Here is a 25,170-nt window from a genome sequence, read left to right as displayed (position 1 = left end):
CCATTTCTTTATATTAATACTTTTATATGAAAAAAAAAAAACATGCAGAATAAGCAATTTATGATCAAGTTCGAGTGAATTCAATGGAGCGATAGCTGGTGATATTTTTACAGCGGAATTTATTAATATATGATATTAATGAAGAAATTTAACAACGCAATAATAAAGTTTCTCTCATTTCTGACGTGATTAAGTGATCCGACTGTTCCGTCCCTCTTCTATATAGATATGTGTACGTGTGTGTATGTACGCGCGTGCGGGTGTACATGTACATATATGTGTACGTATGGTGACCGGTGTTCAACGCGAAAATAAAGCGAGATGAAATTTAAGATTCTGCGAAAACATCGAGGACACATGTGAAAAAGAAACTTACTCTCCAGACGGGCCATGTGTTAAATGCGTCATGGGGTTACAGTGCAGTACACCCTGCAACTGGTGGGGGTTCAACACACACGCGGGTGCGACTAGCAGTTAGTACGTGAATCTTTCGAGTGGCGTGCAGCACGAGGGGCTGATACTAGGTGCCAGATCACTGCACGTCCACCTTCCAACATCGTATACTCTGTAAGCAGATATAACAACGCTCGTGACGCTTTTACTGCAAAGAACAAAAGACGCAAACGTTCGTTTGAATTTACTACCGTTTCTGTCCCTTCGCAAGAAACAAATAAAAAATAACAAGTATGCGCGAGAAATGAGCCCGTGCTGCTTCACGGTTGCGCGAGCTTAATCGTCTTCTTCTAAACGATCACTCTTACTCGATTCACGGAATTTAATCGTATCTACTCAACCTTGAAAAATGATTCCCTGGAAATCTCTGATCCTTCAGAAATATTCATTCAAACTTTCAGGCGAGATTACAGCGTTTTCAGACGTGAGCTAAAAGTATATTTTTATCTTAACTGCTTGGTTCTTCTTTTCCTCCAATCATGGAGAAAAATTATTCATTGTATCAGAAGGTATCGAAAAAAAAGTGAGGGTACCTTCATAAAGTGGGTATTTTTTATATCGTATAAGAATTTCAATTAGTGTAATAAAAAATATAAGATCGTAAATAAAGAAAGATATCAACACCCAAACATTAAAGAGAGATCAATACAAACTTATCTCCAAACTTATGTAGCACTTTCATGTTAAAAACGTAGTATTCTGTTACATAGACGCCGACTTAAACAAAATTTCAAGGGGCAAATCGAAAAAATTTTAAATGACCTTTTTTAATGTCTTTATATTATCAGATGAGTTAAAATGTACAGAAATATACATGTAAATTATATATTTATACGTACAACAAAATGTACAGACTATTTAGTTCACAAAATTAAAAAAAAAAGTTTAATGTTTTTTTGTATACGACAGGTTTGAACACCGAATCTTATTTCGATTAATAAATTCGTCGGTAATAGCATTTAAATCTAATTTTATTGCTTCTTTCATATGTACATGTAAAATGCTTAAAGAATATAAACGTTAACGATTTTGCGTCATACTATTTCGTAAATATTTTATTGAGGAGGACGTTCCCCCCTTATAATTCTATTAGAGAGCGGGGGAGGAAATGCTTTGCGCCCCTTAAGTCGGCGCCCATGCTCCGTTACTCGTGAAATAAATCAAATTTTCGGGAGAGACTGTTTCGATAAAAAGTTTCCAAAGAATTCCAGATTTTTCCAGATAGTAAACATTCTATTAAATATATCGCACAGACGTAATAGCAATGCTGTATATTTTTACAATTTATCGTACAATTTTCCGAAGATAGTCACGCTATTGTTAAATAATTTTGCCACTGTACAGAGCAATTGTATTACCTGCTGAAAAAAAAAAAATGAAAAAATTTTTACGTAAGACCCCGAGAGAGAGAATCGTTTGTTATTAATTTAGAAGAGAAACTACATATTGTCATTGTAAAAACGATAATTATTACGCAGCAAAGATAAGCGTTGAGCTATGAATCACAAGCTTCTATAGGTCAGCGTTACACCATGAGTCACTTATTCGCGCAACGTTATTGGATTATTAAATGATGGAGTCGCTTTCACGATAGAGCGCATTTGACAATACGCACCGCGGATTGGAAAGTTCATTGATGCGTTATTACGCATCATCATCATCATCATCATGCATAACGAGACATCATTAGCGGCATTACCATGATGCTTAATCGCGTTATGAAGTTAACTGTCGCGTAAATGAACGAATTTCACATCAGATGTAATTAGTTCTCATTAATGCGCCATGTTTTCCCGCGTTGCAAGAATTTAATAAGCCAGCCGTGCGCAGAATGCACCGATATCTGACAAATTGACTCGGATTGCCGATGCAATGGCTGTGCGTCATGTAAATAATGTGATAAATATCTCGCATATAAACAAAATGAGTGCACGAGTGATGGCAAGCATCGGCATGTACGCAGTTGTATAAATATTATTTATTGCTTCCCCGTCGAGATAACATTTAATTCGCGATTTAATTACCAAAAGGATCAATCTTGGAAACGCCAATTACAGGTAACAGATTTTTATCTGTCTTCCTTAGCGTATGAAAGATCGATGAAATTTCCGTTAGCAGTAATCGATCTCTGTGAGTTGACCCCACCTTTTTATATTTGGAAAAAAAAATAAACACAATTTCCGGTTGCCATTTTTCCCTCCCTTGAAGAATTGCGAAATTCTCAATGAATTGTTAGAAACAATTCCGTCGATTAAGCAGTAAAACACCATATGTAGAAATGAGAAGGACAACGGAAGACCAACTTGACGATTTTGCAACTTCGAATTTCAAAGAGTTATAACTTCCTTGTTTCCAATTTTACCGCTTTGATTGTTAAGAGTAATCAACAGAATTCTTTGAAGAGCTATACTGAAACAAGGTTATTAAAAGAGAGTTGATTAAATTTCAATTTTTCAACTTTGTTAAATTTCTTCAGTTTAAGTATTTATGTATTTACCGTAAAATGTATAAATATTTGAACTAAAAAGATTTAATCAAATTAAACAAATCAGTCAAGTTTAACAACTTTTTTCTCACGATCGGCGTATTAGAACTTTCAAGAAATTGTTCCATTTCCGGAATCTCAATTACAGACTAGAGTTTGTGGAAATAATTCAAAATGCTGATTGCAACAAAAAAGCGGAAAGCGGATGATTATCGGTTTTTCGCGATACGCATAGAAGCAAGCCAAGGGATAATTCTCTTTCTCACTTCGTCCAACGAACCTCCAGTTAAATTCGGCGGTCTCCATGTCGGCTAATTGCGAAAGCACGCGTATCATCATGTTAAATTTAAACCGGAAATGCGACTGCGGCGTTCCGCGATGTGCTCGTGCCACTCTTCCTCCACGCTTCTGCCGCATTCCTCTTCGCGACGCGGATAAATTTATCCTCCATTCTCGGCGACGACGCACCGATCACAAGCAGTCCTCGATTGTCGTTGATCAGCCGTAGCTCGCATTTTTCTGCTTTCTTCAACCTCTCGCGCACACTTTCCCCCTCTTTCTTTATCTATTTTTATTTTCTCTACGTCTCTATAATCGACGAAACAACGTTCCGTGCGTACTCAATGACTATCGATTCGCTACGCACATCATCCAACGTTCATCCGTTGTCACTTTCTCCTATCCTACTCCTACTGGTCGTTCTCATTCAGTCGAACTTTTAGCTGTTTCCTGCTGTTCGAACCGCGTTGATCAACCTAATTCTCGTTCTACATATCTCGCGCAAGAAAACACTTTTGCATCTGCACCACGAGTAGGAGCGGAATTAATCAGCGCAGAATCCTCTTCGACACCAGATCGAATCGTGTTTATTAACGCTATTGGCTCGCGTATTTCTCGTAATACCCTTCTTCTTTTTCGTTAACAATCTTATCTCGTGTGTCTAAAGTGATTTTGCAAGGTGCTATCAATCGTTCGCGTGCGTTTTCCATCAATAAACGTGCTCGGTCTCGTGAAAGCGACCCAAGCTATTCGTCGATTTACGGGAAGATAGATCTCTCCTTTCTCAGTCTCTTTTTCTCGGTTGTCCGACTATTTATCGCGAAAACATCCCCCTGAGGAACGCTCGTAAAAGCGAGATATCGACGTCGCCTCCGTTGCGAGCAGGAAATATGATGACCACCGGAAAAAAGCCCACCAGAGAGGTGTACGTCGATGATGGGCTCTGTTACGGCAAGAAATGTCAACGCGTTGGTCGTCTCGGGATTACGTTTGAGCAATTCAATTTTCCATCACGTTTCGCGACGAACCATGTCTTCGACAATCGTATCGTCGTTAAACGGATTTATTTCGGGCGCGAGATCAATTAATTAGAAACCCACGTCGAAGCGAATCAAGCGGCGGCAGAACTCTGTCGATGCAAACCACGTCGTTCACAAGAATAACTCGAACGAATTATCTTACGATGCTCCAATTTGCTTATCACTGATCATAGAGTGAGATGTCCATATCCCATTGACAGACAACTTTACGTTGGTAGCTAGCTTTAGATAGATCGTGTCGCTGGATCCAGAACGCACTCCGGCAAAACATCTCGGAGAAACCGAGATCGCGCTGCTCGCCTCGATCGATCGATGATCTCGGAGGAGCGATCGAGCGGAAATGCGGGTTACTACCGCGACCTTCCGGCCGCAATTCTTGCCGTCCGCGGGCCCGGAGGAGGCACGCGCTTTGGCAAGACTTCGCGGCGTCTCGAAAATAGCAGAACGCTTTTCTCTCTCTTTCTCTCTCTCTCTCGCGCGCGCTCTCGTTCCTTCCGATCGTGTTTCTAGCGCGCGCGAGATCTAGTGCTGTTGCACGTTTCTCTTCCGCGTATCGTGCGCGCGTTCTACGGAACTCACAGTGCGGAGGCACAAACCTCGGGAAAAATAAAGCGTCGGAAAGAAAAGACGCAAACGAACGCGGCCGATGAGAGGAGAGCCTGGACCGAACACCAGCCGCAAGCTCTGCCGAGCGTAACGTCGCGTCGCGTCGCCGCGGCACCGCTTTGCGCGAGAGACTGAGAGAGAGGCGCGCGTGCGGCGCGCGGCTCACCCGGGTCGAGGGAGAGCGACGGCGAGGGGGTGGCTGGCACCTCGGAGGGAACGAGAGTTCCACCAAGCCAACGTGAGGGAGAAAGAGAGAAACGGACGTATGGTCGGTAAAGAGACAAGGACAGAGATCTCGTTTCTTCTCTCTCTTAACGGAGGCAAATCCTGAAGAGAGCAACGGGGACGGACAATCTCGATAAACGAGAGGGTGCAGACAGAGATGTCGGCATTGCCGAGGGCCATCGCAGAGAGAGAGAGAGAGAGAGAGAGAGAGAGAGAGAGAGATATGCACAGACGAGAGCGATCGGAATGATCGGAAGGAGATGGCGAAGCGCGGAAAACAGTGGCGGAAAACGGAGACAGGTGATAACGGCGAAGGAGATAAGAAAGAGATGAGAAGAGGAGAGAGCAAAGGGGGATGTGTATTGGCCGAGTACACGCGTGCGCGTGTCCGTGTGTACCCGGTGTATGAAACCGCTCCGATCTAGAGTACCCTGGAACACTCGGTAGTTTCGACCCTGGGAATTATTTCGGCAAAAAGATATCTGTTTTGCAGACGCTATTACCATTTGTCACGACAAAATTATCCACTTATTTGCACGGAAAAGAATGAGAAATTTATCTCTCATGAAAGACAACAGAGTGTACACGCGCGCACGAAACAAAGCGGAGAGCTTTCTGCCCGACGATTATTGATCGGGCGATCGTTTTGACAATGGAATTTTTAGGAAAAACCAGCGCGCCGGAGAATCGAGAGTTGCAATAAATCGGATTTATCAAGCGCAATAACTATTTATTACTCAAATGGCAATCAACAAAAACCTTTTAAATGTTAAATGTTAAAGGTATCGCGCTCGAGGGCAATGTAGTTTACAACGTGGAGGTCTGCGTTTGCTTTAAGTTCAGACCATCGGCGAGCATTCTAGCTAAAGCTGTGTCACAATCATGTTCCGGGGTATTCGCTGGCTGTCAATAAATTCTTCGCCTCGTTTGAGAAACGGACGCCAACCATCGCCGTTTCTTTTTCACTCTTTCTCTCTCTCGCTCTCTCCGTTACAGTCGCAACAGGCAAGATTGAAATAGTTTCCGTATTTCGCACGCAACGCGATGAGCGTCATTCCGCCCGCGCGCGAATTCCGCATTTAACTGCGAATCCAAAAAAGAAAGAAAAACAGCAAAAATAAACTAGTGCGCAATCCGTTTTCCTCGCTCTTGAATTTTGTCACTCAAGAAAGGAGCGATCAAGGTGTCTTCGAAAAGCCCGCTCCAATCGTTAATCGCGAAAACGGCGAAAGCCGTCGGGGTGAGAAAACCTTCTTGCCCCACATTCGTGAGTTGGCTGCTCCCGTGAACCAGTGCACAGTCGGCACGCGTGAGCGTGTGCGCGCGCACGTGCAACCGAGAGTGCGAATGGTGTCTATGACCCATATAACACGCCCAAGCGTAACTAGGTCGTGCACCTCTGTGTTCCCTGGAATAATACAGGGTGTTCTGCTCGAAAAAATGCCAAGGTGTATCAATTCACTAACGTCGTACGCATACGATTCGGTCTAAAAAAAAAAAAGAGAGAGAGAGAACTTCATTCGAACAATAATGGGAAAAGACGCAACGACCAATAAATTTAGCGATAAATCCTATATGCTGTTACGAATCAAATTCGAATAAAAACGATATTAATATCGATAGATCAAATTACACTTTCGAACGAGTCTGGATGAAATGACATATTCCGGAAGAAACGATTGAAAATTTTCTCTACCAGCAAAGCTCAAATTGCCACGTATCGATCGTCGTCGACGACGTAAGAGACGTATCGAATCGGATATAAAGGACATATTGTCTCATAAGGTTGATTCTATCAGGATCCGAGGTGCGCAAAGCGTGGGAGGCTCTCAGTTTACCAACGACAACATCCCGGTTTCCCTGTACAAATATTTTCCCCACGACCCTAAAAACTCCCTCCCTGTGATAGAAATCGATCGCAAGCGCAAGCGACCGCGCATTTATACAATGCGGGAGGGGGAGAGGGGAGGAAGAGAAATGAACAAGATTTCCTACCCGTCCATCACAGGAGGCAAAGTCTGTGATTAATTAGACATTGGATAATTCTGTCACAATTATTGACCGATAATCCTTCGTAAGAACGCATCTTTTTCGCTAAAATTAATAATCGCTCTTAATCTTGGAATAACAAAAAGCAAGACAACTATAATTTAAAATTTGTACAGAGCGTCTTAGATCCACCCAATTCCCCTTTATTTGTGAAATTCTTTGAGCGATGTCGAGTCAAATCTTTTTTTAGAAGAAGTTTCATTTCTCGAATTGCTTGAAAATTTAACAAATTTTAATGCGTTACAAATTTTTAATTTTCGTTCTACCTACTATTCCTTTCGAACTTAATCATCACGTTAAATTAATTCATTAAAATATGTAAAGCCAACTTTTGGAATTAACGAAAAATAGAACTTTATCTATTTACACTTCTGAAACTCAATGAAAATAATATCTTTGTTTTGAACACTTCACAAACTTTTGGCTATATTTCGTTTTAAATAAAAGTCAAGTTTAAGTTCAAGATAGATCAACACTCATAACAAATAAAATATATTGTATATCGTAAATTAAAGAAAAATTAAAAGTTACCTATTAGACCGCGTAACTAATATTGTTTCTTATACACATTATTTCAATGTAAGATGAAAAATATATAAACATTTCACTATTTTTAATCGTTTGTGTATTCCTCGTTACAGTTTACAACAATGCTGATTGTTAATTTTTCCTTCGTTTAAAAAGTTGAATTGGTTCCGGAAAAAGCGATAAACGTCCCAATTACGGTAAAGAAAGATTATTTAAAAAGCAAAGCTAAAATTCGATACTACTGCATTTATTATCATAAATACCATCACATCTCGGTTGCAGTAACGGAGCATATCGACGACGTCACATTCCCCGATTCGAAACGTCTCCACACGATAACCGACGTTGGATTCGCCGGAGGAGTCAGCGGCATCTAATTCTGAGGTCTAACCCAATTTCCGTGGAATGACCTAGGGTGCAGATACGGAGAAGCAGGCAGAGTCATATATACAGGTACGGCAGAATATTTCGCAGGAGGCGTGAGCTGAAGGGAGGAAAGAGAAAGAACGAAAGAGAAAGAGAAAGAGAAAGAGAAAGAGAGCGAAAGGCTCTTTAGAAATCGTCCCGTCAGGAGAGGGAGGACGTAGGCGGGGGTGTCCCGTTCAGTTTTAGCGATACTAGTGCCAGTCCGATGCACCCCCTTGTCGCCATGGAAACGACCTACTCTCCCTGGACGGACGCGCATCGGGCACCCTCGCGCGCAAGAGTTAAACATTCGAATAAGGATATCCGCTCGAGCGCCCTTTGAACTCCTTCTCCTCCTCCTCCTCTTCTACCTATCCCCGATCTTCCGCAGCAGCCGTTGCGACTCCGACCGTTATCTGAACCAACCCCGTATTTAATGTCGACGGCCACCTGTGGATAAATACTTGATACCCTGTCCGACTGGCCGCGTCGCGAAGCCTAACGAGTACATTGCGATTGAAATGTTACTATACGCGACAAATCTCGCGGTCTTTACATCTTAGAGATACTATCCCCGTTTCTGTGGAAGTCTGCGCAATTTTTGAATTTTAGACGAATGACGTGCGTGTCAACCTAACCTCCGAAATGTAGATACCGCGAGAGCAACGACACGATGCGTCGCGCGCATCCGTTTAAAATTGGTACGACCGTTTGTTTTGCAACGATCATTCGACACGACAACAGCTGTGTCTCGGCATTGTCTGCCCAAAGATTACGAAGTACGTAATGCGCGTCAAATGTCGTCACAAGATGAGACGAACGGTCTGCCTTCGTTCCAATTTGTAGATGCGCGCGCGCGCGCGCGTTTCGCTCTTGAGGCGAGAAAGAGAGATCTGAACGAAACGTTACAGACTCCAACGAGATCGCGACGACTGGTATAATATACTTTGATACACGATTGTCCAATTAGAACGTCGCGCACTGCCAAGCAAGCTCATGGCACATTCTCCCCAAAATATATAGCTGACAGTTAGAAAATCCGGAACATCTCCAAATTGTTTCGTCTATGAAAGACCACATGGCAAAGCCGAAGCGATGACTTACGCACGAATTCGAAACATCCGAGCTACTCTCCGTAAAGAAAACAATCAAAATAAAACATGATCTAATCACTTCTATTCAGGTCACCCGTTATAGCGGTCGACCCGGGTACCGACCTGGGTTGCTGAACTCCATGACCCATATCGACAAATAGGTCAGAGAATAAACGACGAAGACATACGGGGCTCATCCCCTGCGATCCGAGCTGCCTTTGTGGGAGTCCGCTTCCGGTTTTATGGAGAGCTTCATGTTCTCGCCCGATCGTAAATAACTGAGAAACCCTCATGATTCTCGCGCTTTCATCAATTCTAAGCTCAGTCAAGTTCCGTCGGAAATTAAACCAGCTGCGAATAAAATATAGATGAAAGTCCGATGGACAAGTCACCGGAGAATGAGGAAGCTATTTGTTCCGTCGAAATTTTACGGAACACGAGTTTCACGAGGAATCCCCTGGGTTTCCGACACGAATAACATCCCGTTCTCTTTACTGCAAAACGATTAAAACGACACGTTTGTCTGTGTTACTCCGCTAACAAAGATGAGATTGTGAAACGAGATTGTCAACAAGATGTGAGTCTAAATACCTTGATGTTATTTCTTGTAACGACAATTTTTCAAACAAGAAGAAAAAAACAAGAATTTCTCAAATGTGACGCAAGCACAACGCGTGGGTTTATTAAAGTTCCGTAAATTCAGTATCTCTTGAAAAGACAGTTTAGAAGCAAAGTAAAATGCTATCCTTTCAAGAATTATATTTTTAGTTGGAGATTAATAAAATATACGTACATACAATCGTTCATACCATAAAACATACATAAAACATCCACAGACACATCTTTCTTTTTCCCTGTAACTATACTTGTATGTATTACGTTTTTATTGTCGTTAAAAATTAGCTTACATGAAAATACCGTTTTAGGAATTCTTTAATTAAACTATTAAAGTTTAATTAAAAGTATAAAAATGCTGTATCTAAAAAAATATATAAATTTCTTTTAATCCAAACAAGTTAGCAATTGGATCTACCTCGAGATTTAATTTTGGAAATTCGCAATCAGCAAAATTTCTCGAATCACCATCGAATAATCTTTTCGCCAACAGAATCCTCTCGGAAGATAATATTATTGTTTTTATCTGACTGATTGTGAACTGTGCACTAGTTTAAACTCGTATAAATGAAGTACTCTTTTAAAGTCTTTGAAAGATCTCATTACTTACTACTTCTGAAAGAGCTTAAGCAATAACAAAGACTACTCAATAATCAAAAAGAAAATTGTATATCATAATATTATTACAATTCTGAGAGAGAGAGAGAGAGAAAGAGAGAGTCGCGCAAATTCTAAAGTACCTTTTGTCTCAACTTTACTAATCAATTTCCGACTGATATCGGACATGGACAATGTCTAAGCTATCAAAGAAATATAATATTACGATCATAAAAAAAGATTTTTGTGCACATGAAAAAGAACTCTTATGGAGTAGAAGGATCGAAAAAAGAAGAATCTCAGTCTTGCTTGTTGCTTTACATCCGGAGAAACCAGGCGTTAGACGAGGGTCTAACCCGAGTCTAGGCGTTCTTTGGCATTCAGGAGGACCGTAAGATCAGCGAGCGGAAGACTCGCTCGCGCCTTCCGCGCCGACCGACCGCTATTTATAATGAAAATATTTTCGCAACCAGTCCTCTGCCACCCCCCGCCGATCCGACACCGACCACTGCCCACACATATCCATCGACGGATACACGTCTCGGCGCGCTTTTAGCGCGCCTACGAGCGTCGATCTCTCGTGACGTGACGTCTTTTTCTCTCCCCTTCGCTCATCATCCTCCCGCACGCGCGGCAACCCTTCTCGCTTACACTGTCCGCTATATCGCGTCAAACGACATTAAAATAAAATTATATCGAGTATTCCGAGAGACTTGAAATTAAACGGATCTCATTATTCTTTCCGCACGTCACCTTTTTCGACATTCTTACATGCGATTAAGGCTTTGGCCATTGTAATCTTATCGACGATAATAGCGCTTCGCGAAAATTATCGGTTTATCGTAAAAATAAGCGAGGAGAGAAGGATACGCGAATGCACCTTCATCGATAAGCACACAACCGACTCTGACGTCTTTACACTCCCTCTACCCTCCTCCCGTTTCGCGTCCATTCGCGGGGTGATTATTAATCGGTGGCGTTATTAACGCGATCCACTTTTCCATCGCGTCTGGCGGCGTTGTTTCGCGGATACGAGATTTCTCCTGGTTAGTTCTCGATTCTCCGAATCGCTTTTGCAATCATAAAAATAAATGCTACGATCATCGATCACAACGTTGTACTTTTATCATCCGAGTGGAAGTTCGATTTCGCTCGTATAGGGCGAGATTCAGATTTGATTCTGCTGAATTTCATCTATGGTCGCGCTGGGGGGAAAAAAAAAGATCGACGCGATGAAGCGTCGATTGGCGTGAAGCGTCACTTTGCGGACGGCCGCTCAGGAAGAATGCGCCGAAATTGAAAGCAGGCGCGCGAAAAGGTGTGCGGTTTCTGCCGCGCGCGAACCGCAGCGCACGTGGATCAATACCGGCCGCGTGCCGCTTCTCTCTCGCACTCTCCTCTCCTCTCCTCTCTCGCTCTCTCTCAGGCTGACAAGTTGCATTTACTGTCATCATCCCGTGATCCAACGTTGACAGATTTATATTCAGAATCCATTAAGCTCCAAACGTGCGCGCGAATTTGTGTGAATTTTACGTAGGATCGAATCTTTTCGAACTTGTAACATTTATTTCAAATCCGTATAGAACCAAAAAGAGTACAAGAAAATATTTGCTTCACACTTTGTATAAATTTGTAACTGAGCAAATAATTAACAAATAGTAGCTAAATTATAAAGACGGAACATGCGATTAAATGTTTTACGAAAATTTCTTGCAAATTGAAAAAGTCATGCAAATACTCGAACCGCTCCCTTTCCGTAGAATTATCGTATAACTTGGTAATTTATTGGCGAAGATTAAGCGCTGTTTAAAGAGTGACGAGAATTAAAACTGACGTCTGACACGCAAGATGTATTTACGCGATCTTCCGCAGAACGCTTGATAAATTGAGATATCTCGGGAAGAAATTTAAAGATTTCTCCAAAAATAAAATACAAACGTGTCCACGTCAAAAATATAATACAATAATATATTAATTACCGCTATGCAAAATATTTCCCAATAACAACAATATATTAAGACTACAAAAATTTTCCATTAATAGTTTTCGTTTTTACTTTCTTATAAAATATAACATAATTATTGCTACACCTTGTCTTAAGCCTTTTTTTATTTTTTTTATAGTTGGAAAACGCCTTTATGGGTCCCCGCGCCTGTGGGGATAGGACGCGAGGTATGTGGGACTCACCAACCTAGAGTTCGCCGATATACTCACTAAAACCCAACTGTTTCCGGCGTCTGGGTTCGGGACGAACCAAACCTTGCCCCAAACCTAACCTAACCTTGTCCCAGTTAGATTATTATCAAGTTTCTATGAAAAAATGAACTGCCTTATATCTTTTTATCGTCACAAACCGCTCGAGGAAGATTGAATAACGTTGGCTTATATCTCGAGAAGAATGATCACTCTTGGCACGCGTTCAGACCTACGTCAAAATGTTCTCTGACGCTAGCATCAATGAAAGAAGAAGAGAATCTCCAACGGTCGAGAAGTTATATCTCTCTGTAGGCTTGACCAAAAATACCAGACGTGAATTAACGTCAATGTGATTTTCGCAACTTCTTGGCAGCGCGATCAAAACAACTCGCACCATAATCGGTATAATTCTGACTTGAAAACGAACAGGTCGTATAATCGTAGAGATCCTTTCGATATTCGGAAAAGAAACTTTTGTAATTATACAATAACATGGACGTATATGCATGTTGATTTTGTTTATATTATAAATACTAAAATTCTAAATCGTTAAAATTTTCGAGCGCGTTACAACAAATAAGTTTGTTCGTACAGTAGAGCCTCCCATATCCGAAGTTCGATTATCCGAATATTTAATATCCGAACGTTATAACATATTAAATTTGTAAAATTAATTTTGTTTTAAGTAAAGAATTTATGTTTTCTTGAATATATAAAGTCCTTTTTGTTAAAAATTCAAGTTTCTGTTTGAATAAATAAAATTTAATATAATAATGTCTTTATTCTAGTATCTTAAAATTCCTTTATCCGAACAATTATGTTTCCCTATTATTTCAGATATGGGAAGCTCGTCTGCACTTGGGTTATACACATTCGCAGATACTAGGTAAGTGTTTACGGCAACAACCATCGTAATTTTTAATAAGAAAAACTTGTCGGTGTTCACGGAAGACGACCATCCGTTAGTCATAATAAACGTTAGGAGAATCTAAGTAACTGCAAGTCTCTCTGGTCTTTACATCTTTGCAATATTCAAATGTTTTACCGCTTTTCCTATTGACCGGAATCGAACGCACGTGAAGAAGACATAAAGAAGGGTCGGACACGTGCCTCGCAAGTGTATCGCAAGTGTAAAGTTTATTTCATAATCGCAAGAATCAAGTATTGTTCATAGACTTTCTCCAAAACAAGAAGCAACATTTGTGCAAAAAAGCCAAAATTAATGTTTAGATATTAATCATAAAATCGCAAGTATTTTTATAGTGTAAATTTTCCGGAAATAAAGACTAATAAATCGATGCCATTGTGAGAGACTCCTTAGGTATAAAATACATAAATGTGTGTGTATGTGTGCGTGCGCGCGCGTGTGTACCTACGAGGAACAAAATGCGATGCGAATAAACAGTGATACGTTGCATCAACCTATACATCATTTTCCCTAAATCATCACGAAGTTATGCCGATTGTCTTCTAAAATATTCATATGGAAATGTATGCAAGCTGAGGTCATTGTATCTAAGAGAAAAAGGTACCGGAAACCTGTTATTTCACGAATGCAGAAGAGTTTCTATAAGCTCTGTGAGTGAATGACCCAAGTACAAGTGCATTCTTATACATAAGAAAAGTCCGTGAAGAAATATATAATAAATGAGACAGATAAAACGTTTCTCAGAGTTAAGAGAGTAAAAAGAGTTGAGGTAAAGCAAGTCATTAATTGTAGATTGCGTAGAAATAATGCTCTCTAAATCTCATGAAGTAAAATGTAACTCTGAAAGAGTGAAGATTAAACTTGGGTAATTTTCGAGTAATTTTCCACTCTACGAGATTTAGAAAATGGTTTTGTTGTAAAAGTATATAACAATTAAGCCAGATACAGATCTGGAAATAATTACATTACCATTAATTAAGCTGGTTACAGGAATGTTAAAACTTTGCTGTATTATAATTATGGTTGAGCGTTAACATAAACATTTTGATGATTCAATCTAATTGTATTTGCAGCTCTGCATCTAGTCTAATTTTTAAATTTTAGGAAAATCGTGTAACCATCGTAAAATATCGTTATATCAAATAATTTTTGACGATGTTGTTTTACAATATTCGGACGCGAAAACTCCCACGTTTGCGTCCAAATATTCCTAAGTCATAACGACAGCGATGAATTCGCAAAGGTCTATTGACGCGATACGATCACGTGTTTTCCACAATTCCTCATACCTGATCAAAAGCTCGCCCTTTGTAAACATGCACGCGATAATAAATGCAAATGCAAATCCACGTGCACGCGATAGAGTTAGTGCGAAATCGTAAATCGATCTCCTTGATGTTCCGTATGGTAACGAGATATTTCAACAAAAAACAGAGTTCGGTCTCCAAGGTTTTCAAAAAATAGTGACATTCGTGAAGGGCCATCAATTCTGAGGTATAATATATGTATATGAGTAAAATATCGTGCCACTGCTCTTTTCGCTTCCATTTCCCCAAGCTAGTGGCATTTCACGGATGAAATCCGATGAACTATCGGCCTGCTTTTTCTATCCGCAACTTCATCAATATAATGAAGAAACAATGTGATTTATCTAGTCAGGTGACTCAGAATTCAAGTCTGAAGAACGCGACTTGTACGCTACCTTACTAAATCGCAAAGTTATACGTGTCGCAACTGTGAATAACGTATGTTTGTCAACTAAGTAAAAAGAAATAGAAAAATGTCAAAGAAATTTGAAAGTGAAAATGGATCGAGTGCAGTTCCAAAAGGTACCAAGAAAGAAATCAAAAACAGTTAATTAAAATGCTAAATAATTCAATAATTTAGATTTTTAGATCCAGATATATCCTGGCGATGTACTTAACAGTGACTCGTGTCGAAAGTAATATACCATAGGTCAAGCCGCTTGAAATACAGGCGCGTTACTTTTGTCATCATTACAGGCAACTAATGATGGCAATTTGACCCACGATGGATGACTCAGTGCTCATATCTAGGAAACACCTACGCGTACCACGTGCGTGTATCGGTTCAGGTAACAGTCGAGTCATATCGGCGATAAAATTACAATTGCTCGATCTTATCAGAGTATACCGGTTACCGCGTTGCGGAACTTGCACGTAATCAAGAGATGGTTATTCGTAAGATCAACGGACGCAATATCAAATGTTACGAGTTTGGTCGAGGCATTCCAGAACTTTTTTTTAAGTCATGACGAATTTGTATACAAGTTGTAAAAATAAGATAAAATTGATTTTTAAGAAAAAAATAATTCTCATCAAACTCAATAAGAAGAATCTTATCAAAATAAATAAGTTTTCTCTGAGAGATTTTCGCTTTTGACAAGGTAAGATGACCCGTTTGCAAGTCGTATATCTCTTTTCGCATAAATCGATTTCTCTCATTCTAAAAGTATGAAAGCACGTGATAAGAGCATCGAAAATTGAAAATACTTTCAAATATTTTATATCTTCTATCAAAACATATCAAGAATAGATCAAGAATAGGTCAGAATATATCTCAGATATGAGAGAGAAATATTTATCGTAAAGTATGTATTCGGTTTGAAGACCTTATCCCGATGCTTTTAAATGCAAAGCAAGATTCAATTTGCGTAAAAGTGCAAATAAGTCATCAATATTACCGAAACCGAAGATCGACGGTTAAAGACATTTAATCAAGTAAATTTCTATTAGATACAACATAGCATGTAAGGGAACACAGCATGTGTCAAAGAATCGCTTCTTCTCCCCTTTGCCCTCGAACAGATCGTGACTTCACGTGCCTATCCCCGGAATCTCTGATAAATTACACACGCCACGCGACGGAATCGCGAAAGGGTGGGGAGGGAGATCGAGAGTCGCAATGATTAAATTGCACCCGTCCTCCACAGTGAAGCGAGATATCCCGTGAGATATCGCGATGGGGCGGGCAAATCATCAGATATCGTCGACCGGCGACTGACGAACTTGACCTTCACCTCGGCCGAGTACCTTCGATCGAGTCTGCACGGCGGGAATTCCCTTGAAGGACGATTATCGGGATACCTTATTGCCGCGTTCACGGGACACGCGTGATACCGCTATTCTCCCACGTGCCACACGTGCGCGGCGTCGCGTCGTGCCGACTTAAATGACGGAGAACGGGATTTTAAGGCGGAAGTGGAGGAGGGAATTACCGAAAGGAAGTCGCGTGCACCCGAAAAATCGGTGCCTACCATCCACCCCCTCCACCCTCCCGGCTCCGAAATTCCGTAATTCGCCCCCCGGCGCGGCCACGCGCGCGCGCTGCGAATCGATCCGGCCGCGATTCAACGAATCCCGCGTGTGAGTCATCTTGCCTCGCTGCCGCCTCCGTTCGCCACCGTCACGATGACCTTGAAGGAATAAAGACATTGGCCACGCGCGCCGGATTATCGATATAATTCGTATATGAACGCGGCGAACGGCGCGGGATACGATAGGCAAACTGCCGCCATCGCCACGTCTGCCGAAATTTCCTTGATCGTTCGATCAAAAGCCACGAGATACAATGGAAATAAAGGGGAACATCTTACATCCGAATCAGCGGTGCAGTACTGACAATCGGTTCTGCGCCACGAGAGAGAGAGAGAGAGAGAGAGAGAGAGAGAGAGAGAGAGAGAGAGAGAGAATGGAAATCGCAAAGCGTCGAGAAAATCATTTTCTTTAATATGTTTTCTTGAAACGTGAAAAGAGACATCGAAATCTTCGATAACGCTAAATACTATTGCATCCTGGTTCTTTCCCCTTTTTACATGCAATCCTCTACGATGATATCGTATTATTGGATTCTCATTCTCGTTGCACGCGAAATGTGTTTGTCACCTATAAAAGCTCGCGAGTCCGAAATAGAAGATAAATTACACTTGCTAACATAAACAAAGTTGTTTCGGTCGCAAACCATAGATATTACACTCACAGTAATAGAAGTGAGACTTGTATAAGAGCATACAGTACTGTTAAATACCGTACCACCAAACACAGAAATAGCGTTCGCGTATAACGGTTCCCGAAATATGTCGTTCCATAGAATCGTGACGAGGAAACGTACGACAAATAATGACTGCTACGTGTAGTTAAATGCATCACGGTGAACCCGTAAATAAACCGTTTTCAATACGTCATCGCAAATACAGAAGTGTACTTATTTTTCGTATAAAAATATAAAAAAGGCAAAAATATAATTTTAAATAAAAACAAAGGAGCTAAAAAATGTGGAATTTTTAAAGTTAAAATTAAAGCTTGAAACTTTCAGGCTCTAATGTATCCAAGGATCATAATGATGTGTGAGTTAAAGTGTTCAGGTATTTCGAAGGTAACAAAATGACGGATTACGACATTGGGCTGCAACGCACAACCAATCCCAGGAAAAAAAATGTTATATAAGGCGTCCCTGTATAAGTGGCCACCCCTTTTTATCACTTAAATTAAGAGAGATAGTCCCAATAAAAATAATATCAAATTATACGGCTTGAACTAACTCTATTGTGAGTACAGTGATCACTTAAAGAAATTATCTCTGTTAAAGAACGGAGAGACATACATAACTTTTTGCATGGTAAAGTGAACATTTCTATATAATAAAAGTTGTAATGTTCTATCTGATAAGTACAATGATGTTCGATATATCAAAATTATTTTACAAATTATACAAATTATATCGGTTCAAAGTTTCGTGTGCGAATACTACCTTTTCAGTTTCAGCCCTGCGGTGTGGCTAACTTTCGACCATCACTTTATAATCAGATGCTAACATGTTACATATCAATCGCTAAAGCGACTTACAGTATGTACAGTATGTACATACTGCAACTTTCAAGCCTCATAACTACTATGTACATTAATTCTATGTATCGAAACTGGTATAGTTATCATTATTTTTCTTCTCTATGCGAAAAGAACAATGTGGTTGGCCTATGCAGAAATTTGGTGATGCCAACCAGATTAAATAGTAAAATTGAACAACTATTCAAACAAACTCCTAACTAAATTATGGTTGTCACAACTAGATTACGTGTAACTGATAAAATCCTCCTCTACTTATTTTCGCGCCCGCGCCGCGGCGACTCGTTTCATTGCGTCACATTTAACTAACGTGTAATTTGTATATAATTAATCAATGTTTGTTAATGCGTTTTCTTTTTGTCTCAGTTCTCTTATATTATACCAATATTCTGCAACTGTCTTGTCAATACAGGTAGGCCTTATAGCAGCAAATTTGCTGAAACTTCACCTTTTGCTTTGTGCTCTGTTGACACTGTATCTTTCTATCTTTGTATCATTGCGTGTAGTAGTGCAATAACAATAAAGAAAAATAATAAAACTAACTATTTAATGTAGTTGATACATTAAAGTAAATAAGTCATATTAACCATACACACATCTATCGTACATAGATTGATAGATTGATTAATTGATCGAATGATTGATCTTTATAAGTTTCTATAACTACAATTGTAAATATGCATAAAATCTAAAGTATTATTTAACCTTATCAATCTATACGATTTCTAAATCTAAAATAATATCTCCACTACACTAACTCTCCCTCTTTACTTCTAATGTACAGCGCTCTCTTGAAGCTTTACAGTCTTAGCTGCTTTTTAATTTCATTTGGTAAATTGTTGTACGTTTTGAACCCATCGTATAACAACATTTTTTACTCTTCTCTCGTCTTACATCTATTTATAAGTAAAGTACCTCTTTGTCTAGCTTGTACTCCTCCCTCGATTCCTACTAATTCTATTTTGTTCTTTAAGTAACTTGGACATTCTTCAATTACCATTTTATGTATAAAAATACAAATGTTGTATTTCTTTCTTTGACCGACATAAATTGTAATGCCTCCAACATGTCTTTAATTCTCACTCTAATATTGCATCGTAACATAATTCTCATGGCTTTATTTTGCAATTTTTGTAAGTATTGCATATTAGTATCGCTTAAGCTTAGTAAGATAGACGAGCAATACTCAAATAATAGAGCAATTATCGCCTATACTACGCACCTCATATATGGTGTTAGATTCGCACTAATTCGTCGCAGTACTCCTATTTTCGATCCAATTTTTTCCCAAGGTAATTTACATGTGCCGTAAAATTCAAATTTTTGTCTATTATAACCTAAGCATTTAATTTCGTTAACTACTTCTAATACTGCATTTTTTCATTTTATTTTTATATTACTTTCTGTTACTAGATAACTAGAATGACGTAACAATATTGCTTACAAATATTTCTGATTATGTAAACCACATCTGTTTTTTCTGTGTGAGTATAGTAATATTTTCTGTGTAAATGTGGATTTTATATAAAATTGTATGAAATCTAAATTGAAATCTAAATTTTATGATATTATTGTATCACATACCCCGAAATAAATATAAATTTCGTAACGCTTATATACAGTCAGCGAGATAAGTGAGAGGATATTCCGGCGATGCAGTAGGAATTTTCCCTGGAGGGAAATCTCGCTCAGTTACCCTCCGGAGAAAGAGGAATTCCATCGAGGATCGTGCGCAAACGGCGGAAGTGACGCAGCGTCCGACCGAGGTACGCTCGTTACTACTCGGAGCGGACGATCATAATGCGCTCGCATCACTCGCGCCGCTCCGCTCGCGTCTGACTTCACGCTGAGTCACGCCACTTTGCCGCTGATTATTAGCGTTCCGCGAATCGTCGTCGAGGCGATGACGAGATATTGCGAGATCGCGTAGGATTAATTTATAATCTGACGGATGAAGCGTCGCTGAAATATCCCCGAGATAAGCGACAGCGGATTAGCCGAGAGCGTCGAAACCGACGAAACGGTCGGCGGACCATTCGGTTTTTGGCGAACCGTTAAAACTATCGATTGCTGATACGCTAAAAAAAGAAACCTCACCGTCACCGGTCACGCCACACGCCAGCTGTGGCAATTCGTTCGATGGCCGGTATGCGTTACGGCGACTATGCTAGACTTGCAAGAATCGGGCAACCGACAAGGCCGAACAAATTGCATCTCCTAGCTCTCTCAAAGAATTCGCGTCGAAAATCGCGCGATCGTCCCATTGCAACGAACCACGACTTAAAAGAAGGTTCTCGTCGGCGAGTAGAATGCATAGAGCAACGCATTTCCGTTTACATAAAATGAATACTTCAACTGAAGAAATTCAATCGAATTGAAACAAATTTAGCCAAGCTAACAGCTTTTCTTTCCTCAGCGTAGAGGAAAGAAGGGGGGAAAGAACGGAATGCAGAGAATCGTATAAATATGGCATTCGGCACGCGATGGCAACTGGACAAGCGAAAAAAAGGCCTCGTCCTCCCCGGTGCGAAGGTATCGCGCCTACCGGGGTGCTCTCAAAAATAAACCTCCGCCACATGCAGCCTTGATCCTCGCGCACGCGAGGCCAGCGCATAATGTTACGGAAGGATTTACGGTCCCAGGGAAGGACCGCGATTTACGGCCGAGATTGCGCATTCTGTTCAAATACGCGCGAGCGGATGGCATACGCATCCCCTAAAATAAAATCAGCGTGTCTCAAACGTGTTGTCGAGCACACGGAGGACATCTTTTCCCCAAACGCAAACGGTCCCCGAATATAATAACGATGAAAAGTAAGGGATCGATCTCTCGCTGGAGGGAAAGCGAATGGAACGAGATAACGTGCCTCCTCTCGAAGATAGCGTGCACACTCTCTAGTTTTACACCGCTGATGCGACCTGTGTGAGAAATAGAAGAAAAGACTGTTACCTCGTATAACGCGGCTCCTCGCGCCGTTCAATTACTGTACTAACGGAGAATCACGTTTATTACTAAACGAACGACGAACGAACGAAAGGTCAAAATATGATCTGCGCATTTAACTCGTAATTTGACTGCGCATTCAACTTCGACTCGCGATGCTGGGCATTTCCCACGCAAATCTCTCTCTCTCTCTCTCTCTCTCTCTCTCTCTTTGTCTCTAGTTCCCTTTCTCTTGCACAGAAGCTGATACGGCAGCAGAATTGGACAGCCGTGCTAAACGCATGTCGGCGATACGTATCTCAGCACCCGAGGGGCCGCACCCCCGAGATTCGGGTAACTCGCTCCCTCTCCTCGCTCATCCGTGGCGAAGCCTGGCCACGGTGCGCCTCCTGCACCTCCTGCGCACCTGCAAAAGCGACCCTTCCTTCCACCATAAGGGAGCGACACGTTCCGCACCAAGCGGCCGTGATACGTGACGTCGACCGAGGAGGATGGCGGCCGGAGAGGGAGTCGAACCACCGAGTGGTAGTGGGGCAAAGCCATAAAAGTAGGGCAGTAGTGCGGTAGAGCAATCAATAGAGGTTGGATCATGGTAGGGTAGGCGGGGGACGGGGGCGAAGGGGTATAAAACCGGAGTGCAAATTTGGTGACGCGCGTGGAGGCAAGACAGGTGGGAGGACAAGAGAGAAATGGTGGGAAAGGGGGCTAAAACGAATATATCATCTTCCTCGACGGATTCATTAATCCTTGCGAACTACTGCGAAACCAGCGGCACAAAGGACTCACGAATAAAACGACCCTTTTTTTCGTGTATAATATGTAAAATATACAATGTTGCGGTGGTGGCGTACAAAATTTTGGATCCATGCAACAAGAACATTTTGATAGGGGACGATTATTAATAGCGACGAAAAGGACTCGATCTCGGCTTTAATCGAGAGATCAGAGATTTGAAAATCTGGGCTGTAGAGACTGTAGAATGATACGCATGAAATTTCGAGAGTTCAATTGTAAATCAAATATATACATTCTGACCTTTCCAAAGGTCTTTTGACATTTCAAAGCATTTCATTCAAATACATAAATAATTGCTCGAGTGTTCGTTCAAAAACGTAAAGTTTGCCGCATCGATGGTCGCATTCTTCACAGATCTAACGAATTCGCAAATTTGGAGATACACATTTATATACAACGGAAAAGGAAAGCTGTATTAACAGCATAATTAACAACAATCAAATTGAAAATAAAAATTCAATAATAATGAAACAAATCACGCTCTATTCTAATAAAAATGTTATTTGTTGCATTAATATTGTTATTGAATTCATAAATAGTTTTCTTGAATTAGATTACTATTAGCTAAATAAAAATGCTGTTAATAAAACTGTATGGATAAAAGTGTTTCCATATCCATACAGATATATATATACAGTGAAAATGTTCTCTAAAATTCACCCTTAAAATCATGACAATCGTAGGATAACATGTTAGTCGTCAACTTGAAGAAATGTACTATAAGTTTCGTAAAACTTACTATTAAAATTAAAATCTTATTAAAATTATAATAAAATCCTTCAAAGTTTCCCTGCTATGATTTTGAGAGTAAATTCCAAGAGAAAGTTCTTTCCGTAAGATTGACATTTAGTTCGTGCCTTTTGATTTTGAAAGGAAAAATACACATTTATAATCCAAAGCTACATTGCAAAACATCCTCTCAGAAGAAAATTTTACTCGATATAACATAGTACACGTTACGTGTACTTATATATGTATTTCGAGTAGTTTTCCTCGGAAGGGACGTTTTGGAACCTAACCCAAATCTTGCAATCTAGCACAATCGACTAGTGTCCCGTCTGAACGAACAACGCGATCCGATCTTTATCTTCGGTGCTCTTTAAATTTATTAAGATCTCAATCGCGAAAAATCTCTACGCGATCCTACTCCTTTTTGTTTTGAGAAACGCTCTTGCCCATCTTCTCATTTCCTTCTTCATCTTAAGCCCGTGTCACACTATGTATTGCGAATGCGGATCGGATTGTGATTGCGAATCGCGAATTAGAATGCAGCAAATAGAGAGTCTATCTATTCTACAATTCGCAATCCGGATCTGAAGCTGCCTCGCTTTGATTGGCTGCATTCTAATTCGCGATTCGCAATCCCAATCTGATCCGCATCCGCAATACATAGTGTGACACGGGCTTTACGCTACTGAAAGCGACATTATATGACCTCCCTGAACGCTCAGGGTTGTGAGGAAAACCGAGGAATCGACAATTTGTTGCGAGAACGTGGGCAAGAGCGGATTTGTTCGACGTCCAAAAGAAAGAAATCGGTCAAGTTGACCGGGTGACTCCGGATTCGCTTGCGTGTGCGTGTGTTAAATGTTACATATACCTATATTCTATTAAGGAAGTAGGCGCTTTCCCACTCCCGAGGAGGCACCCTCCAGGATTTGATCTAGTATTCGCAAGGCATCGTGACTCTCTTTAATGGACTGAACATTCAGCTGATATTTGCGGAACAAAATATTAGAAAAATTTGATATTGGATAAACAATTTTATGTTCTTTACAAACTTGACCTGCATTTTGCGCGTGCATTGCAAACGGAAATGAAGACTTGTTAAAATGAATCCGATGAACAGCTGTTTTAGGAACGTTGAATATACACCTGTCGTACTCGGCACGAAGACAACAATGATGAACCGACGACGGTGCGTGCACTCGTGAGTGCAGAGCGTGTGTTCGTTAGTTTGTCCCTGCATGCGTGCGTGCGTGCGTGCGTGCGTGCGTGCTTGCGTACGTGCATGCATGCGTGCAGACGTCGCGAAACGATTTGGGGAACTTGTGCATGCTTATGCTGAAAAGAGGTTATGATGCACCTGCCGATACCGCGACGCGATGGCATCGGACGGAATGGGACCCGAGACGAGATCCGAGGCGTGCGTCAATCAATCGACGAAACGGGGTTTTATCTCGTCTTCGAGGCCAGGCGACGACGATCGCGGCCAGGAAGGCGATCGCGCGAGGCGATCTCTTAGCACCAGCAGCAAAGTGTTTCGCGGAAAGGGGGGAAAGAAATTTGCGAGGAGGAAGGAGAGCACGAGCGCGACGCCACGCATGATATCGCCTCGGCGACTCGTCCTTCCTCGATAACGCTATCGCCAGTCGGAGAAATGGCAAGATATAACGCTACTTACCTAACTCCGCGTACACCCACGCCACAACTTCACCATTTCGACAATTTTCATCGCGCTGGGTCGCGAGTATTGTTGTCCTGTGCTTTTTTGAAACCGCTAAACCGATCACTAATGCTATCTGTCGACGATTGAGCGAAGAGTGAAAGCTCCGAAGAATCTCCGAAATGTGGGAACTTTCGCGACGACTCGATGGGCCAAAATGTCCCTAGATCGGTGGCGCCAAAGACGATTTTTAATTCGTCGATTGATCGATCGCATTATTCACAAAAATGCGGATTTTACGGAGCAAAGTTGCATTTGCGCATAAATTGCGATTGATCAATCGATGAATTCAGAAACTCGCATCAAGTTAACAAATACACTTGGCGCTAAGTACTATAAATTATAAATAATCTTGTTCATTTTTATCACTGTCGAAGATTATTTAATTTTTTATTACAATTACAATTTATTAGTATTTCGTCGGAATAATTATATAAATTTAATTCTTCAGCAACGAATTTATCGAAGAAGAAAATTGGAATAGTTCAAGAAAGAATTAATTTAGAAGAAAATAGCTGTTTTTTAAAATAGAGAAACTTTAGATTAAAGAAATTTGATTGTACTGTTTAACAATATTGGATCCATTTTAATAAGATTCTATTTTCGTTTGCAGTGCACACG

General features: G+C 40.8%; 1 protein-coding gene and 1 long non-coding RNA gene across 8 annotated transcripts in view; one reads left to right on the top strand and one right to left on the bottom strand.

Moving 5' to 3' along the window:
* The window catches only part of LOC105196625 (R3H domain-containing protein 1), a 38,547-nt gene extending 13,844 nt beyond the window's left edge, over window positions 1–24,703 (bottom strand). For 2 of the 7 annotated variants that reach the window (XM_039450577.1, XM_039450576.1), the window contains exon 1: window positions 3,205–4,997. In XM_039450577.1, coding sequence (XP_039306511.1) covers window positions 3,205–3,355 — 151 coding nt within the window. In that variant the 5' untranslated portion in view covers window positions 3,356–4,997. Of the gene's footprint in view, window positions 1–376; window positions 566–3,204; window positions 4,999–24,507 lie in introns of those variants that run through there. The other 5 variants (XM_026135022.2, XM_026135021.2, XM_011162642.3 and 2 more) reach the window with 5 other exon arrangements.
* Window positions 7,778–13,016, top strand: LOC120358053. Its single transcript, XR_005575012.1, has 3 exons — window positions 7,778–7,862; window positions 7,948–8,118; window positions 12,500–13,016. It is a non-coding gene; the product is annotated as an uncharacterized LOC120358053 (long non-coding RNA).
* Window positions 24,704–25,170: the final 467 nt, after the last annotated feature.

This window comes from Solenopsis invicta, chromosome 6 (genome assembly GCF_016802725.1).
Source record: "Solenopsis invicta isolate M01_SB chromosome 6, UNIL_Sinv_3.0, whole genome shotgun sequence".
In the NCBI taxonomy this organism is placed as follows: domain Eukaryota; kingdom Metazoa; phylum Arthropoda; class Insecta; order Hymenoptera; family Formicidae; genus Solenopsis; species Solenopsis invicta.
Note: the sequence above shows the minus strand (reverse complement) of the source record. Positions and strands in the feature narration are given on the sequence as shown.